Source organism: Stylophora pistillata, chromosome 11, assembly GCF_964205215.1.
Source record: "Stylophora pistillata chromosome 11, jaStyPist1.2, whole genome shotgun sequence".
In the NCBI taxonomy this organism is placed as follows: Eukaryota; Metazoa; Cnidaria; class Anthozoa; order Scleractinia; family Pocilloporidae; genus Stylophora; species Stylophora pistillata.
Genome location: NC_142529.1, coordinates 9,339,336 through 9,353,346, shown reverse-complemented (window position 1 = coordinate 9,353,346; position 14,011 = coordinate 9,339,336). Strand labels below are relative to the sequence as shown.

The following is a 14,011-nucleotide window of genomic DNA, read 5'->3' as shown; positions in this document are numbered from 1 at the left end:
TTTCCTTAATATGCAGTATTTTTGTGAATAAATCTTTGTAATTTGCGATTTTGCAACGAAGAACAGAAAACTGAACAATCCAGGCTTGAAAAATAATTAATAGGCTTACCATGTTGTCCTAATTGCCATGATTTTGTTGTAATTGCCAGAGCGACAAAAGATTAAACTTTAAACATTTGAATGTATTTAAAAATAAAAGCTTGTTTTGGTTCTAAACGACCTTGATATTGCAGAAGTCAAAATAAAAGATTGCAAATGAGCGTGAAATTTATCTTGTCAGTTTCTGTTTAGTCCTGGTACTTGGGAAATAATTTTACACGCTTGTTAAAAATTACTTCGAAACACGCGAGAAAATAATTGCATGGAGGAGTAACTATGCAGATTTGTAAAAGATAAACAGAGTGGTACATAAATTAACGATGTCGAAGAAAGCTCCTCCCCTAATTCTGTTTATTGCAAAACGAAATTGAGGCCTCAAGGGAGTACTCAACGTTCGACATCTCATCGGCTTGATCGCTATCGCGAACGGTTCATTTGAGCAAAAAAGACCTCTCAAAGAGCCGTGCTAATTTTGAAGACAACAGGTACTTGAAAGGAAACAAAATATCACGGGTAGTTCGGCTGATAACAGCGGAAACAGGTAAAAAAAAGAAATCAAAACCAAACGAGCGAATATTTATAAAGAGCGTGCTGTGTTAGTTGACAAAACAAAAAGCCCCCAGGCCAAGAAGGCAAAAGTTTCGTTGACAATACCTACCTTTAGGATGTTTACTTCATCAAAAGCCGCTTCCTGATAATTCTGTCAAATTCTACCCACAGCCAGCACTGACGAAAAAAAGCTGTTCACGGTTCCTGCAGTGCTAATACCTGATTTCGGAGTACCATGCCGTTAGCAAAGAAAGCAGCCAAGAATGACGTTAGTAAGTGGAAGTATTTGGTAGCATTTTCTGTCTTCCATGTCGTTACTGTTGTCCTTAAACGATAGAAGGAAATGTCAATTTGTAACGTAAGAGAATATGATGTAACAAGCGGTTGTTCGATGGAATTCGATTTAAAACCAAGCGCAGTAAACATAAAGTGCATTCCAGAAGTGAACGCAAGTGTTTTTGACGTCAGTTCGATAAGTGCAATAGCGCATTTTGAGAATACTGACATTAGTGCTTTTCTATAAAACATTTTTATGTGCGTAATGGAGTTTCCTGTTTCTCATTCGAGATAATTGATAACTTTAATGCGTAAAAGATTCTTTTTCCACTTCACCGTACTGTTTCTGCATTCTTTATTCACACAATTAATATACTTATAGTTCATTGTACGTATTTGTGAGCTATTTGCCGCCGGAATTCCTAAATGGCCTATTTATGTTCAAGGTTTTAAAAAGGTCATTTCGTGGTAGACAGTAATAAGTAACATGTTACAACCAGAAAGCGATTTTAATCGGGTTAAAAAGCTAACTTAAAGGTACTTGAATTATATTTCAGTTACTGGTTTCATATTGCCCTTGTCAAGGTCTGCTTTGACTCAGAGAGATTTCGTTGTTGATTGATTTTGAGAAGACTTATAAGAGGATTTTGGATAGGATTTATTCCTATCTTAAGTTGATACCCTTACAAGTATTAACCTGCGACTTAAGTTAAGTTTTCAAAAGTGACACCAGACAGTTTTTGACATTTCTCCCTGCAAGGTCTTTTTCATAATAGTTCTGACATTAATTTTGAGAGCAGTAGATGCTCTTTGCCTCTTTGGTTAGGGAGCGGGGGTGAATTATAGGATATGGTCCAAATCATGTTTTATCAGCTACACTATCCATAACGAGTTTTCTCAAATGTGAGTGCTCCTAAAATTTCCTAGTGATTTCAATGTTACACACCAAAAGAGTATTAACAGTTTTTTCACCCTATAACTCCTCTTTCCCTTACCAACTAATAATACTAGTTAGTATAATTGTTGCAGTGGTTATAGAGATACATGCATTGTGACTGGTGGAGGATTGCATCATATCTCACTATGATCACCTCATGCTAGGTGATTATAGCAGTCACACTAAATTTGAAAATGACTGCCTTGCATTTTGTCAAATTTATGTCAGAAAGGAAGTGTTAAATACAATAGAGGAAAATTCATTCTAAAGAGCACAAAAGATGCTTCTACGTTTGGTGGAATATTTTTTCAAAAGAAAGATACAAAGTTTTTGCTTATCGAATACTAAACCCGTTAAATTCTTGTGGAAACTAGCTGGCTGCGTATCTTGACGAGAGTTATCAAAACAGTTTTAGCAGTATTGTTTCAACAATAAAACGAATTTATAACAGAATTCAGTGGCACTTTAGTGATGATACTAAACAATTGTTCACCTCAGGCTTAGTAAAGATTTCTGAATAATCCTCTAGACTTTGTCTTGAGATTATTTAATCTAAGACTAAATTCCTGCAACAATTCTTTAAGGAAATGTGTAGCAGCTAGAGGGGAACATTAACAATCAGATCCAGGGAGTTATTGCCATAAATTTTGTAAAGATGCATCATATCTCTAAGTATTTTCACATATCCATAGTAGCTGAAAAAATTCTAAGAAATACAAGATTAGTTTTCCAGGAAAAACTAGTTTTTGGCTTCAAAAGAATTGCATGGCAGACAGTAAGGATCCTCCAGGTGGCCCGTCTTGTCCACTGTTTCCAGATCAAATTGGAATTTGGAATGTTGCTGGGAGTGAAAAGGATATTTGATTTCCATTTTCTGAGATACAAAATGATTTCCCAACAAAAACATGAAATAATGGCTGAGTAATATAGCAGGATAAAGAGGTTAAGTCAGGGAAATGTGGTTCCCCTGTCTTCAATGCCAAACTGGAAAATTTTTCTGGGAAAACATATCCCAATTCCCCCATGTATGTTACACCAGTGGCAGTCCCTCAGTTAACACTTTAATTCCTAGAGGCGATTGACATGTAACTTCTCCCTATAATGTCCATACATTTCCAGTAAACAGGTAATGAGAATACTCAAACCTATCAGTTAGGAGTTGTTACATGTATCTTGATCTAACACCAAAATTCTCATAACTTATTTACAAGGAAAGGCAAAGGTGCCAGAAGAAAGAATTAACAATCAGATCTTGGGAGTTGAAAACTTTGAAGTTTACATCAATCTTTTGTTTTGTTATCACTGTGGTATTTCAAAATTGTTAGGAAATACACAGGAATTGGGTATCAATATTTTTCATTGCAATGAGAGCTTTAAAGAAGCTTTATCACTTTGGTGATTTAGACCTGTACAGTAACCTTTTAACTCCAGACCCATGAGTGACCAAGACAGAATTTCTCCTTACAATATAAATACAATATCAAGCTGACAAGTGATGAGAATAAAGAAAAATATCAATTAGGGGATTTAAGGTTGATCCAATGCAAAATTCTCCAAACCAAAATCATAAGAATTGTATGGCAGATAAAAAGGAGAATCACTGATGAGATCTGCTGAGTGAAAGGGTTAAGTATAGCTGGAGAAGTTATTCACTTGTCACAAGAACAAACAGAAAATTTCAACAATTTATAATGCTGAGTTTCTTCTAGAAAACATGGCTGGTTGATAAAGAAAAGTAGACTTTTTTCACTGTTACTTTGGTAGCTAAAAAAGCTTTTTAAATGCTTCAAAGAAAGCTAGACTCAAGCAGTTGAACATTTTTTTTGACCATCATTATCATGTTAATGAGTGATATCATTTCCTCAAGACAAGCTATGGAGATGAAAAGATTTCCAAGAACTTAAAAAAAAATCAAGCAAAACAGAGGATTTGCACTTTTCCCATTACCCATCCTTTGATGTATGGCATAATCATATGAAACAATTTGACAAGTAAGGAGAGAATAGTTTTTTTCTATTTTGTTTTTATAAGTGCTCATGAATAATAAGTAAAAGAATGTACAACTCTCTGAAAAGAACAATCTTAAAAATGATTGTCATCTTATCTTAGAAGGATGAAAATATACCTTTGATCATAATTTGTGTTCATTTTTGGATTAGAAAATCCATTTTACAGAAAAATCATTTATTAGACATTTAGCCAAAACTAGCTTGGCTTATTCAAGATTCTGTTTGTTTTTTTTCAATGTGTTTTTAAAACTATCTTCGAAAAAAAAAAGTACATCAGTTGTTGTCGTTTCATTCATATAAAAATCGGATGATATTTGCCTTTAAGTCGTTGGTTAATCGTAATTATTTGGGTACATGATAGATGCAGAAATCTAGTTTTTAGTCAATAAAATAAGTTTTCCCCATAAATAAACCATTATCTTAACATAATGATTCGCCAAAACTGGTAAAACTAAAGAATCAATGATGCATTTTCATCATTCAGCGTCAATCTTTGGACACATTGAAACCAAACCTCCCTAGAATTTATCTGGCAATTCTCCTCCGCTTCTGTTTCGTTCAGCTGGAGATTGCCGAAAATCTCCATATTTAGATGTTTCCGATTGTTTCGTTTACAGCCGACCAATGAAAACGCGTCGTTGTGAAAACGGAAAACGTCACTGGGTCTATCTTTCGCCAGGAGGTTGTCTGTTTCTTTGATACCAGCTACAGCGGAATATCGAGCAAGATCGCAAGTCATTTTAGGCAGATTTGTGTGTTGGGTATCAATATTTTTCAGCGTGACGAGAGCTTTAAAGAAGCTTTCATAAGAGGTCGCCCTTTAAGACATGGGCAACGCTCCAACGAAGAAAGGAGACCCAGAAAACGGTATAATAAATTTAGCGGGGGCATCTGTTGTTATACTCAACCAAGCGAAAAAACCTTAATGTTTTGTTTTCGTCTCTTTTCCGTAAGTCAAAGCTTTCCTGACCGAGGCTAAAGAGGAGTTCAATTCAAAATGGGAGCACCCCTCTCAGGTGAGCAATTTCTTTTTTATTCATTTAAATATAAAGTCACATCTTCCTTCGGTTTCAACTAAAATATATTCACCTTTTTCGTGTACGCTTTTGTTGGGTGAGACTTGTAAATTATTTTAAACGGTGTTCTGTTCTTGAGAGATCGTGTTACGAACCATTGTGCTTGATTTCTTGGCGTGCCCAAAGCAGAACTTTATTATTTTAAGATTTTTGTATTTTGTAGACCTAAGCGTGGTTTTCTCTCAAGAGTATATTTTCTTTGTTGATTTTGCTATGTCGCTCATGTCATTTCTGTTTGATGCATACAGAATACGGCGAGTTTGGAGGACTTCGAGCGAGTGAAGACCTTGGGTACCGGATCATTTGGTCGGGTTATGCTCGTTCAACATAAGAGCAGCCACAAATTTTATGCCATGAAAATTCTAGATAAACAGAAGGTAATTTTAGATTTATTCGGTTACATGTAAGCTTATTTTGGAAGGGAGCTGTTTTAGGATTAGTTTTCGAGAGACTGATTGACAGTCGTTTATGTTAACTTGCGCGAAAATTTAGCGTTACTAATCGTCACTTCTCATTTTGTACTTTTGTTATTGCCATTTATTCTTTCAACCGGCCTTTAATTCGTTCTGGTTTATCAGTCAAATGTGTCTATGATGCATGCCTATTTCAGTCCTTCACATGAAATGTACAGTGTAAGTTGTAAATAACAACCTACCGAACAGATTCTCAAAAGTTAATTTGACATACGTCTGCCCCCTTTTTAAGACAACGAAAGAAAAAAATGTATCGAACCAAGGTTTTTAACAAGTATTTCTCCAGACATCGAATTACCGCATTCTTTTTGCGCTATGTTTGCAGTAGTTGATCAACTTCGGCGTGAATGATTGCATTTTATTAGGCTCGGGGACCAATCTCGTAATGTAACAGGTGTTATGATAAATTAATAATCTTGATTTGGACTACCTATAACTTTGATGACTTGCCTTAAACTTGTAGGTGGTGAAGCTGAAGCAAGTGGAACACACTTTAAATGAAAAAAGGATCCTGCAGGCAATAACTTTTCCATTCCTGGTGAACCTGGAATGGCATTTTAAGGTTTGTTGCTTTCTTGCTTAAGTAAATTTCTCTTGACGATCAATTATCTGCAATGGGGTATACTTGATTGATTTCAAAAGATGAGTATTTATCCCATCATTGAATTAAATTTTAAAATAGGTAATGGTGCTTATTTTCAATGTTAGATATATTTGACTCGAGACAGATGCATTCCTCATCTCTTCAACTATGTTTATGATGATGATTGATGATAATAATTAACACCATTGTGATAAGTATGTTGGCAGGATGAAACAAAGTCCTGTTGAAAATATCAGAGAATGTTGTATATAAGACTCACTGTATGTGTCAACCTGGAAGACTTAGGTTTACCATTTGCTGTTGAATCCACTCTTGACAATTATTATTTAGCTTTGAACTTGAAGGTCTTGTTCGTTATTCAGTAAAGTATGGCATTGGTTAAATATCTCCATGGGTATTAATTTATTTAGTTCCAGAATTACTCCTGTTTTCCCTTGAAGGCTCATTGTTTGTTACCCTGAATTTTTTCTCTCTCTCTTTTTTTTTTTTACTTTAGTACTTTCAGTACTTTCAGTACTTTGTTCTTGTGCTTATGTTTAGTACTTTGTGACAGACCTGATAACATTCCTCACATCATAGGATGATGTGAGAATAAATATTGAAGCTTACACATTCAATCTAACTATAGATGCAAACACAATAATCAGTAAAAAAGGCTTTTTTACCTTTACATGAGTGGCATCATGCAAGCTAACTGGGAAATCAGCATTTACATGTAACCTTCTCAAAGGGCAGTGTGTTAGGTAAAACTTATAAGTTTACCTAAGCGATTGCTCTTTTCAATGTGTTTATGGTGAAGGGCCAACTTAACTTGTTTTATACTAGGATTGTTAACAAGTAACCCTTTCATGCAACATTTTAGTGGCATTGAGGGAAGTGACAGAAACTCTTACACCAACTTTGTGATTGTTTTAGGATAATTCCAACTTGTACATGGTATTAGAATTTGTACTTGGAGGTGAGATGTTTTCTCATCTACGACGTATTGGAAGATTCAGGTAATATCCTAGTATGCAACCTCATTCCTACATCTGCTAAATTGCACATTGTTAAATTTGCTGTGATACCCCATCTTTCCTATTGTCAAACTGTCTGGCATTTTTGCTGTTCTTCTGATGCCAGGAAATTAGAACAAAAACAAGAACGAGCACTACGTGCCATGAATTTTGACACAAGATCGACTTACAAGGAACTCTTAGAAAGAGTAAAATTACCAACACTCTACACGTGGTGGCTACAGGCCATTGCAATTTTATTGTACAAAGTAAAAAACAGCCTGGCGCCTCCCTATATTGCAGACTTATTCGTCGTTGCCAACTCTCATTATTTTCTTAGAAATAATGACTTCGTCATTCCTAGATTTCAGACTGTTGCTTATGGAAAACACAGCCTTACCTACTTAGGCCCTGTTATTTGGTCCAGATTAGATGCATACATTTGATTTTCTGAATCTTTGGGCACCTTCAAAAAGTGTATCAAACTGTTCAAATCCACAAGTCTGCCTGTCAGAACCTGTAGAGACTGTTTTTTATGCAATAATTGACAACTTATGACTCAATTCCCCACTCCAGAAACTATTGGGAATCTGGGCACGAACTTGACTCATAGGGTCGTCTGGGATCGTTTGGGTGGACATGCGAAACTTCAAAATGGCAGTAGCAAGGAAAGTTTTCACAAAACACTAAAGAAAAAAATGGTAAAGCATGCTAATTGTTGTGTTCCTGGATGTACAAATAATTACAGAACCAAGGATGGGCTTTCGTATTACCGAATTCCAAAGGACAAAAAATTACGAAGACAGTACAAAATTCTAATTCGTAATGCAACATTAAAAATCGACGCCGATAATACATGTATTTGTGGAGATCACTTTGAGGGTGGACATAAGCGCAGCAGGCTTCATTTACCTTCAATTTTTCCATGGTCTAAGCATGTGGAAACTCGACGTATCTTAAAGCGTGTTTCTTCTGAAAAAATTGTAAAGAAAGTCCATTCCGAAGACCCTTTGCCAGAAAGTGATCTCTGTCAGACAGAGGATGTGCTGGTCACAAGGGAGCAAGGTATGCAAACAGAACAAGTGTGCAACAAAGATGAATCTTTGCAAACTGAATGTTATGAAGAGGTAAAAGTAAATTTTTCCACCCAAACGGGACTACTTAGATTTGACATTAATCAGTTCAAAGATAAGGACTCGGACATTGCTTTTTACACTGGATTTCCCAATCATAAAACACTAATGCTTTGCTTTGGTATGGTGAAAGATGCAGCGAAAAACACGAGCTATGGAAATTATTATCGAAAATGTTTGATTGCCCCCCAGTTTTGCAACCAATCTTAAATAAACTGTAAAGCAAACGATGTCTTACTATAAATTTAAGCTGGACAGTTAAAAATAAACCCTGACAAATGATCAATAACAAAAACATCGTCTGAGCAAACCTCTTGACAAGATCGGCTTTCTTGCCGCTTGTTTTCGCACCTCTACACAACAGCCATCGTCTAAGCTGTGGTACAGTACCTCTTCAACGTTTTCTCGAGGAAGCTTCGCTCGGGAAATGTCTTCTTCGATAATAACAACTTTTTTAAAAAAACTGGCTTTCTCTGCCGCCATTTTGAAGTTTCGCGCGTCCACCCAAACGACCCTACAAATACCCTACGAGTCAAGTTCGTGCCCAGATTCCTCATAGTTTCTGGAGTGGGGAATTATTAAGATTTTCTTCTTTTTAACATAATATTTACAACTAGTTAGGTAGTTGTAGTTAGGTTTCCCCCATTAGTGTATTTCTTACGCCAGAGTTATTGACACTTAATCAAAGTTCTTACTTACTTACTTACTTACTTATAGAATAAGAATTACTTTGCCTGTGCTTTTCTCAGGGTCAAAGAGTTAGCACATAAAAACTTTAAATTTTCTGAAGGGCAGTTGTGAAATGAACATTATCTATCTTTTCTTTTTTATTTATTAATTTTTGTGATGGTCAAATTCATTCATTATGTATAAATGTGCAGTGAGTACAGGTCAAAGTTTTGCTCTAAACTGTTGCACCATTCAAATATTAGTGAACACATGATAATTTTAATGTAGTAATTGTTATTTGAGAAATTATAAGGGCACCTTAACTGTTTATTCTAGAGCTTTACAGAAATTCTATTTTTGTCCCCAATACCTTCAAAATAAAACCCATTTCAATATCTCCCATTTGGATTTAAAAAATTAATTGATTTGATTCACCTGTTCTGAAATTTTGTTTGTGGGAATTGAAAAAGTTTGCAGTGGATTGTTTCTTTTGGTACTGTGTTTATAAAGAAAGCAAAAGCAACCTTAGAAACTACATACTTAGATGCAAGGTTTGATATATTCATGGCAGAAAAGGTTGCTTATGCGGTAAATATTACAGAACTTTGGAAAACAGGAAAAACGGCATGCAGTTAGCCAAGGGAAGTTGTAATATCTCTAGATTTTCTAAATATCTTAGACTTCTTAAAATATCTCACAAATGTCCAGATAGCTTTGGAATGCCCTAAACTGTCTTTTTGTCAATTTAACTTTCCTCTTCTCTTCTGTTGCAGTGAAACACACTCAAGGTTTTATGCCTCGCAGATTGTGTTGGCTTTCGAGTACCTTCACTCATTAGACCTCATATACAGGTAATACTACAACAGATGGTCCACTTTAATTCTGAATTTTTTTTGAAGCTGTCTTCCTTTGTCTGGCAATATTTTAAAGTGGCAATATACGTTTCCTGTTGTGTTCCTGTGCGGAAAGTTGTAAGGACATGTTTGTGGTTTTTTATAGTGTTTGATATAATTATTTCTTTGTTGTGCATTTTATATCTAAATTATGTTCTTTTAATTGATAGCTAAACTCTCTTGCTTTTAAAATGCTCTCTGTGTGATACGATCACAATTCTGCTGTTGATCAGTTCTTATCCTTTTATCGTCAATTTCAAGAATATTTGCTTCGTCTGTTTGAAACAGCCTTTATATTCTCTTTGCAAGGAAATTAAGCAAAAATTTATCAAAAAGTGTTCAATATTAACGGAATTGCCTCGGAGAGTTGAGGGCTTGACCTTCGAATTCTGAGATGTAGTTGTTAACATTAAAATTATACAATTATTTTTTAGGCATCCATTTCTTTCCCTTTTCTGTTGTTTTGTGACTTGTTTCGTCTTCCCACAGGGATCTAAAACCAGAGAATCTTCTCATTGACGAGAAAGGTTACTTAAAGGTAATTTAATTCAGTAGCCATTAAGTTATTGGTGTAATCCGAGAATTTGTAAGACAGCTTTTTCTTTACTCTGCAGAACTATTCTATGGAGATTCATAAGATAAGTTACTTATTCTGCAGGTAACAGATTTTGGTTTTGCAAAGAGAGTGAAGGGGAGAACTTGGACTCTGTGTGGAACACCAGAATACCTGGCACCTGAGATCATTCTTAGCAAGGTAAATGCCTCCAGCATTACTGAGTTGTCTCGTGTTTAGTGTTATGAGACATTAAGAATTTTATCCATGTTCAGTTTTCCTTTCTGTTAAACATCATTTCCTACAAAATTTATGGCTGACTTTGTCATTTCTCATTATCCCCAGAATCTTTTGAAAATTTGATTAAGGAGAATACCTTTGCTACCACACACCTAACATTTCCCACAAAAGTAATCCCTGTCTTTCTCATTTGTCATTGTTATCAGAATCTGTTGAAGATTTCAAGAGCTTCCCTTTTGATATTGCATGGCTAACTCTCCCTGGTACTTGTGCTTTCCAGAGGGACCAGCACCCAGTGTTTTTCCCTGTTCTGGATTTTTGGTCTCTTTAACTGACCAAAGGGATAAAACATTAATGCTTATCTTGATCTGAAATGCATACTAACTTTAGTCTGACTACATGTACTTAAAAAAAAAAAAAAAAAAAAAAAAAAAAAACTCCAGGGAATGGTGCTGGTAGTTCCCAACTTTCTTTATTTTCATCTGCAACAAAGTGTCAGTCTCACCTGATGTTCAAAAGGAAACAGTTTTGTAATAAAGCTATTTAAATTCATCCCTACTTAGTTTACTCTTTTCTTAACTTCATTTCCTACAAATTTACTGCTGTCTTTCTGGCATCTCCTTAAAATGATCTGTATCTTTTGTACATTTTTTCAAAGCTTACCTTTTACTGTGCTTAATTGACATTCCCTAGTAGTCCATTACTTTCTTCATTTCATCGCTGCCAAAGCATTGATATTTTCATCAGAGGTTCCATTGACATAATAAAACTAATGAAATTTTAATTAGTATTGATATATGTGGCTCTTTTTGTGATGTTAACTTTCTACCCCCTAAGAGTGACTAACATGTAATTTCTCCTTACAATACCACCCTTGAATCACACATTAAGGTCAAGAGAATAAAGTAAATGATCACCAACTAAAGAAGCTCTTGATTGTTCAACAAATTCTCCTTGTCAGCACCTTAGGAAATGTGTAGATAACATTATTGAGAATTACATACTGATGTTGGGGTATGAAGGTTCAAGAATTTTTTTTTTTCTCTCTTCAGGGTTATAACAAAGCTGTGGATTGGTGGGCTTTAGGTGTTCTTATCTATGAAATGGCAGCTGGTTACCCTCCTTTCTTTGCCGATCAGCCAATTCAGATTTATGAAAAGATTGTCTCTGGCAAGGTAATTGGGATTTAATAATTGAAATCTTTGGATAGGTACATGTATGTAGTGTGTAAGGAAGACCCAGATTTTTGTCAGCTACAGAGGCGATAGTACTGTTAATAGTAATTACAATCTTTTGTTGTATCCAGGTACGATTCCCATCACATTTTACAGCTGATCTGAAAGACTTGCTTCGAAATCTATTACAAGTTGATCTGACAAAAAGATATGGAAATCTAAAGAATGGCGTGGGAGACATCCGAGGTCACAAGTGGTTTAGTTCCACAGACTGGATAGCTATCTATCAACGAAAAGTAAGAAATACTGCCATTGTTTTGTTCCTTTCACTTCTGTAATTCTGCTCTTAATATCTCTGTCAAATTTGATACCTCACCAGAAAATTGTGGTGGAAGAAAACAAGTATTCAAGGGATCTAATCAGACAGATCTTTGCTAACTTCAAAGAAAAAATTGAATCTTTTTGTGAGCTCCTGAATAGTCACACAAATCCTGTTTTTGGAATATTTTTAATGACATAGTGAAAAGCACTTTTGCTAAAGCTGTGAGCTAGAGCTGTTGGCTGGCCAAAAACTTTTAGCTAGTTGGTCATCTTTAACTAGCATGTTCTGCATCATTGTTCCATAAAAGCTGTAAAAAAACAGAAAATCACTGCAATACCAATGGTCAAATTAAACAATAGCCATTTCTCATTTTTGAGTGGAATTGAATGTATGATTTACCTGTAACAGAGTTTGCTTGAAGGTTTGTGCAAATTTTGTGAATGCTTCAGACATTTTAATTAAGTAGTTCCCATTCTAACTCATGATCTGACAAAACAACATAACATCCACAATGACTTGGCTTCCCACACACATCTTACCAACCTAGCTGGAGGCCTGTACTGTAAGTGAGAGGAACCAAGTTTTTTGTGCTCAGATCTATGGCCATAAATCCAAGCAGAATTAACCAGGTTCAGTAAATTACTGTAGGGAATGAGAAAATAGGTTAGTAAGATGTTCGTTATATCTCTGGGTTCCAATGAAACAGAGGAGAGAGTTTTCAGTTTAAACAAACTTTTTTTCATAGCGCACATTCTGAGAGATATCATAAAATAACTTAATTACCTTCTACTTTCAACCCTGATGTGCTGAGTAATTTTCTTGTTGTCTTGGTGTAGGTTGAAGCCCCCTTTATTCCCAAATGCAAAGGTCCAGGAGATCCAAGCAACTTTGACGATTATGAGGAGGAACCGCTGCGCATTTCTACCTCTGAGAAGTGTGCAAAAGAATTTGCTGATTTCTAAAGAGTAATCCACTGACTTAAAAAGCCTATTATGTACTTAAGTTATCCTAAAGTGTACAGAACAGTGACTTTAATATATCAAACAGTCTTGGGAGAGGAACAGGCAGGCCCACAACAGACAGACAACATTTTGCATGTTGTCTTTTTGCTTATTGTTCCTTGTATTGTTCTAGATCTACTTTAGAAAACCTTTTTATTTATATAATACAGTTCGATTAAAAGTAGATTTCTGCAGAAGTAATTTTTAATGGCAGGCATGTTAAATGTTTTTTTTTTTGTAAATTATACAATCATTAATTTGAAAATTCTTATTTCTTGACATGAGAGTACATTCTTTTATCCAATTACAGTTGCATCGCTGTGTTCATGTTTTTATCTTAGACAAAGATTTATATGCCTGCAAAATTGTAAACATCTGCATAATTGCTTTCTTGAACAGTTAGAAATCTTGATTAGTTTTGGATCACACAAGTGTTCCCAATTCTAGAAAAGGATAAATTTATTTATTTGTGAGACATTCTCAGCAAAAAAATATCATTGCAATTTAGTTGTGTCTTCCAAAATGATTTCCATCGCAAAGCAACCAATGTTCAGACTCTGGGTTCATTAGTCACTACATGTTTTAAATGCCCCTTGGTTGTTTCTTAAAGTTTGAAAAAATATACATATTCTAGAAGGTTACCCATGCCTTGTAAGTTTATTTATAATCTAGAATTAACCCAGGGCAATAAAATTTAAAGAGTAAAATGGAATTGGAGCCAGTTAATTTGCTTTAGTTTTGTTTCATTTATTGTTTATTTTTGGAAAGTTCTTGGAAGATTAAATCAGTTTCCTCCCCTTGGGCATTATTTACTTTACAAGTAAGCCTTAAGGAGTAGTTTCATAGAAAAAATTAGTTTGTGCATTCAAACCCACCATACCAAGATCTCTATTGAGTAAACTGGTCACACTGGTCTAATTGGTTTTTTGCGAGTAGCATGCATATGTTAGGTAGTACTTTGTCCTGGTGTTATTTTTATTCCCTCACTGCACCTCTCTCCCCCTTTA

At 35.1% G+C, this 14,011-nt stretch overlaps 1 protein-coding gene across 3 annotated transcripts; it reads left to right on the top strand.

The window, feature by feature from the left end:
• Nucleotides 1–471: 471 nt before the first annotated feature.
• Nucleotides 472–13,716, top strand: LOC111331523 (cAMP-dependent protein kinase catalytic subunit alpha). 3 transcript variants are annotated; one of them, XM_022936648.2, is made up of 12 exons: nt 472–640; nt 820–920; nt 4,825–4,886; nt 5,195–5,323; nt 5,883–5,981; nt 6,939–7,021; nt 9,594–9,671; nt 10,203–10,251; nt 10,372–10,467; nt 11,559–11,681; nt 11,813–11,977; nt 12,840–13,716. In XM_022936648.2, the coding sequence occupies exons 2-12, from the start codon at nt 884–886 to the stop codon at nt 12,963–12,965; spliced, it is 1,047 nt and encodes a 348-aa protein (XP_022792383.1). In that variant the 5' UTR covers nt 472–640; nt 820–883; the 3' UTR covers nt 12,966–13,716. The 3 variants fall into 3 exon arrangements, with proteins under 3 accessions (XP_022792383.1, XP_022792384.1, XP_022792382.1); XM_022936649.2 differs by lacking the exon at nt 472–640 and having other exon boundaries at nt 671–920; XM_022936647.2 differs by lacking the exons at nt 472–640; nt 820–920 and adding an exon at nt 4,533–4,737.
• Nucleotides 13,717–14,011: the final 295 nt, after the last annotated feature.